A 5,792-nucleotide genomic window follows, 5' to 3' on the forward strand; every position below is an offset into this window, starting at 1 on the left:
CTCTCTCTCTCTCTCTCTGCGTTTTGTGTGTGTGTGTGTGTGTGTGAATGCTGAAATAAAACTCCTGGAGTTTCCAACCCAGAGCTAGGCAGCCTCATTAGCTGCTCCAGATAATTCGTTGTCGCAGCCCCCTTCCTGGCAGGAGATTTAGTGGCCCCCCCAGGCCCGGTCTCTTTTTTGAAAGGGAAAGTGTGTTGCGCGCGTGTGTGTGTGTGTGTGCGTGCATGCGCGCGAGGCCTGTGCCAAAATGGGTCCTGTCCCCAGGGGAGAGAGAGAGAGAGAGAGAGAAAGCCATTTCAGGATTTCTTCTCCGTGCTCCAGATAAGCAGGGATTGACACCAGACAAATCATCAGAAAACAATATTTTAATCAAGCTACTGCCGAGGAGAACATTACAGGTCCACCAACACCAACAACGGGGGGGGGGAAGATGGGGGCATTGAGTAGCCATCTCTCCCCCTCCCCAACACATGACCCTTACCTGCGCGCCCCCCTCCCCCATTCCTGAGTTTCCCCAGCCTTCTCTTTCTTCCCTACGTTTTTTTAGATCGCCATCCGGGAAAAATATCCCTGGGCCTCTGACCAGGTGCAGAGTGCGTTCTCTTCTTTGCAACCCCGTTGGGACACGCCTGGCCAGGTTTGCTAACTTGTTCCCCCTCCCCATTTTGGGGTGGGTGGGGGTGAGGCTTTCTAGAAAGTGAAGGTGGGGGTCAAGATTGTGGGGTGAAGGAATCACGCTTGCAACTAGAAGATTAATGCAGTGGTGTCAACTTCCACAAGCCCACATTTAATAGGACACCCGAGATTGGCTCCGGGTTCAAACCGGCATTAAAAAAAGAGAGATGGGGTTGCCTTGATCTGTTGTGCTAAGGGTCAGCATTTGCACAAGGGGCTCACTGCCAGCAGATTAAATAGAATAGAATAGAATAGAATAGAATAGAATAGAATAGAATAGAATAGAATAGAATAGAATAGAATAGAATAGAATATACAATTAGAATATAGAATATAGAATATAGAATAGAATAATGATAATAGAATAGAATAGAACAGAATATAGAATAGAATACTGGTAATAGAATAAAATACTGATAGTAGAATATAGAATATAGATAGATAGAATAGAATATAGAATTAGAATAGAATATAGAATAGAATAGAATAGAATAGAATATAGAATATAGAATATAGAATATAGATTGCAATATAGAAAATGGAATAGGATGGAATAGGATGGAATAGAATAGAATAGAATAGAATAGAATAGAATATAGAATTAGAATATAGAATAGAATAATAATAATAGAATAGAATATAGAATTAGAATAGAATATAGAATAGAATAGAATAGAATATAGAATAGAATATAGAATATAGATAGAATACAATATAGAATACAATATAGAATACAATATAGAAAATGGAATGGAATGGAATATAGAATATAGATAGAATGCAATATAGAAAATAGAATGGAATGGAATGGAATAGGATAGAATAGAATAGAATAGAATAGAATATAGAATTAGAATATAGAATTAGAATATAGAATTAGAATATAGAATAGAATAATGATAATAGAATAGAATATAGAATTAGAATAGAATATAGAATAGAATAGAATATAGAATAGAATATAGAATAGAATATAGATAGAATACAATATAGAATACAATATAGAATACAATATAGAAAATGCAATGGAATGGAATGGAATGGAATAGAATAGAATAGAATAGAATAACAGACTCGGAAGGGACCTTGGAGGTCATGTAGTCCAACCCCCTGCTCAGGCAGGAAACCCTACCTACACCATTTCAGACAAATGGCTGTCCAATCTCTTCTTAAAAACTTCCAAAATCTCACCTGTGCTTTTGGATAGGGATGGTCACAATAGCTGGTCACCTTGACATAGTTGCATGTAAAAATCCAGCATCTCAGGGATACGTTTAACAATTTCATTTTATTTTATTTAAAAGGTTGAAAGGGGGGTGGGAAATTGAGCAGAGACAGAATAAAACTAAACAAAAGACATTGGGGAAAAAAAGTTAAAAAAAATAAAATAAAATTGTTAAACAAAATGGTTAAGCAATCTTGGGGATCTGTGTTTCCACCCGCCTTCCTTTGATGTTCTAATTTTCTAAAGGGAAGGATTTTTATTTATTTTTTTAAAAAAAGAAAGCTTGTTCTACTTTTCTTTTTTAAAAGAAAAATAGAAAATAGAGTCATATTCCAGTTTTGTTCTCCTGGAATATTGCTCTGGATCTGCAAAGCTGGTTTAATGATGTGCGTGAGAATCTGCATGTGGATATCATTTAAATCAGGGGTCTTCAAACTTGGCCCTTTGATGACTTGTGGACTTCAACTCCCAGAATTCCTCAGCCAGGCACGCGTGCCTGGCTGAGGAATTCTGGGAGTTGAAGTCCACAAGTCATCAAAGGGCCAGGTTTGAAGACCCCTGACCAAGGCCTGTAAGATCTGTGGACTTCAACTCCCAGAATTCCTCAGCCTGGGTGCCTGGCTGAGGGATTCTGGGAGTTGAAGCCCACAGGTCCTAAAAGGGCCACATTTGAAGACCCCTGACTTAGGAGAACACGTTTTGTAGCACTGGGGTGAATCTGGAGGGCTCCCCGTTGGGGATTGTGGTTGTTAGTTTGCTAACGCCGCACAGGAGTGTCACACAAACGACAACAGCGTTGCAACTTCCTCATTTTACTCACCCGGCCCAGGCAGAGGCCGCATGTGCAGAGTGCAGATACATCAGCACAGTCTTGGGGGGTCCCTGTCACAATGAGCAGATTTGAAGATCCTGTCTGGTCCCGCAGCGGTTCCTCGTGTTCTCTTTCGCACCCGGCACCCCCTTCCCCAGAGCCCCCCGCCGAGATAATCCCTTGCCCCCCCCCACCGCCACGCCTGCTTGTGCTTCTACAAAACCTCTCCTACACAACGCCTCTACCCACTCACAGATGCCAACCTGGCACCAGCCCACGGCACGGCCTCTGTTCTTAGTGGGAAGAGTAGAGACCCCAGGAGGTGGGGGGCTTTGCCTGTTCGGGCTCTCCAGGACCAGTCGGGGTTCGACGTCTCGCCCCCCCTCCCTCCATTCTCCCCCCTCCCTCCATGGTGCTGGGAAGGGGGGCATGTTGGAGGTTTGAAAAGCTGGCTGCCCCGAGCAAGCATTTTTCTGTCGTTTCTGGATATCTAAAAAAAAAAAAAATTAAAGTTCCTAGCATAGCCGCTCCCTAGTTACTGGCATTTCCTGGTGGTCTCCCATCAATAGAATGGAATGGAATGGAATAGAATAGAATAGAATAGAATAGAATAGAATAGAATAGAATAGAATAGAATAGAATAGAATAGAATATAGGAATATAGGAATATAGGAATATAGGAATATAGAATGGAATGGAATAGAATAGAATAGAATAGAATAGAATAGAATAGAATAGAATAGAATAGAATAGAATAGAATAGAATAGAAAATATATTAGAATAGAATAGAGTAGGAGTATTGTAGGAATAGAATAGAATACTGTAGAATAGAATATAGGAATATAGGAAAATAGAATAGAATAGAATAGAATAGAATAGAATAGAATAGAATAGAATAGAATAGAATAGAATATAGGAATATAGAATAGAATAGAATAGAATAGAATAGAATAGAATAGAATAGAACAGAACAGAATAGAAATTAGAATAGAATAGAAAATATATTAGAATAGAATAGAGCAGGAGTAGAGTAGAATAGAATAGAATAGAATAGAATATAGGAATATAGGAATATAGGAATATAGGAAAATAGAATAGAATAGAATAGAATAGAATAGAATAGAATAGAATAGAATAGAATAGAATAGAATAGAATAGAATATAGGAATATAGAATAGAATAGAATAGAATAGAATAGAGTAATATAGAATAGAATATAGTAATATAGAATAGAATATAGTAATATAGAATAGAATAGAAATAAGGAACAGAACAGAACAGAACAGAATAGAATAGCAGAGTTGGAAGGGATCTTGCAGGTCATCTAGTCCAGCCCCCTGCCCAAGCAGGAGTTCCTATACACCATTTCTGACCTGGGCCTGGGGCTGCTTTGCTTTTAGTTCAGTTGTGTGTGTGTGTGTGTGGCTGGGTGTGGATGTCCTCTCTTCTGCTTCTCAAACAAGAGAAGGGTGGAGAATGAGAAGGGTTCGGCTTCGTGGGGAGGGGCAGGTGGGGTCTGGGGGGGGAGGCTCCCAGAGAGCCAGACTGCAAGGGTTTGGCGGATGAGAGGAGGCAGGGGACGCTGGGAACTGTAGTCGTTGCTTCCGGATTGAGGGCGTTGCATTCTCTGCCGTGTCTCAGGCTGGCATCTTCCTTGGTGGGGGTGGTGGGGGTTGTACCTTGTGGGGGTCTGGGGGCAGAGAGAGAGGGGGTGGCTGGGGTCTCAAACCCTTAAGGTTAAAACGGGCCAAGCAGTCAGGCTGGTCAAACATGGAAGCTTTTAGGGGAAGGGTCTCCTCTGCCCTGGTCAGACCCGCTCCCCCTGGGGGTCCAGTTTAAAAGGGGCTGGGGGTTGTGAAAGGTCCAAAGGGGGGAGGGGGGTCTACAATCCAAGACACAGCTCTTCAGAGCTCAGGGCCCATTTAGCCACGAGGTGGATGAGGGGTGATGTTGTCCTCACCCAGAAAGGTGGGTGGGTGGGCTTCTTCTCTGTGCCCCCCCCAAAGGCAGGAGTTGAACCCAGGCCTGGTTCTAACCCCAGGGGTGTGGTGGGTATAAAGGAGGAATTCCCTGGTGGGAGGGGCACTTGAACTGGGGAAGATACTACCTTGAACCCGGGGCTGGGTCCTATCTCGAACACGGGGCTCGGCTAGATGACCTCTGAAGTCCCCCCCAACGAAAATAAACTCCACCGAAAGGAGACTATAATAGGGAAGAACAGGTTGGGAATGAGGGGGGGGCTTGCTGGGGGAGGAAAGGGAAGCTTGGGAAGATGAGGGGGGGCTGTTCCTTTGCTAAATTGGGGGGTTTTTTCCCCCAGTCTCGCACCCTTGGGAGAAAGACTGCAATTCCCAGAATTCTTTGCAACTCTGTTGGCTGGGCATCCTGGGAACTGCCGTGCCAGGGGAAATAGGGGCTGAATATTGGGGGGGGGATTGGGGAGGGGTCCCCACTTTGGCCTAATAATGATCCTAATAATTAAAAGAGACCGGCCTCTGGTTCATACGTAGCATGCCTGACGGAAGAGCTGTTAAAAAGCGGAAAGTTCTGGTCCGCGGATGCTTTTATTTGCTTTATTTACTCCTTTATTTTTAGACTTTTTAAATCACGCTTTTATTACTGGGTGAGCAATTCAAGGCAACGAATATGCCTAGTGCTTTTTCTTCCCCTTATTTCAACAACAACCCTGTGAGGTGGGTTGGCCTGAGAAAGCCCAGCAGGCTTTCGTGCCTAAGGCAGGATTAGAACTCACATCTCCTGGTGATTGGCTCAGTCACCCAGCCGACTTTCAGGCCTAAGGCGGGACTAGAACTTACCGTCTCCTGGCGATTGGCTCAGAATCTCTCAGCCGGCTTTCATGCCTAAGGCGGGACTAGAACTTACCGTCTCCTGGTGATTGGCTCAAAATCACCCAGATGGCTTTGATGCCAAAGGTGGGATTAGAACTCACCATCGCCTGGTGATTGGCTCAGTCACCCAGGCGGCTTTCATGCCTAAGGCGGGACTAGAACTCACCATCGCCTGGTGATTGGCTCAAAGTCACTCAGCTGGCTTTCATGCCTAAAGCGGGACTAGAACTC

General features: G+C 43.6%; 1 protein-coding gene across 1 annotated transcript in view; it reads left to right on the top strand.

The window, feature by feature from the left end:
• Positions 1-5,792, top strand: part of LOC107300353 (disks large homolog 4-like) — a gene marked incomplete at both ends in the record, with an annotated part of 38,765 nt that overhangs the window by 18,675 nt on the left and 14,298 nt on the right. The window contains one exon of the mRNA XM_015829686.1: positions 548-593. Within this exon, the coding sequence (XP_015685172.1) occupies positions 548-593 (46 nt within the window). The remainder of the gene's footprint in view (positions 1-547; positions 594-5,792) is intronic.

Source organism: Protobothrops mucrosquamatus, unplaced genomic scaffold (genome assembly GCF_001527695.2).
Source record: "Protobothrops mucrosquamatus isolate PMUCROS unplaced genomic scaffold, P.Mucros_1.0 scaffold6745, whole genome shotgun sequence".
NCBI lineage: Eukaryota > Metazoa > Chordata > Lepidosauria > Squamata > Viperidae > Protobothrops > Protobothrops mucrosquamatus.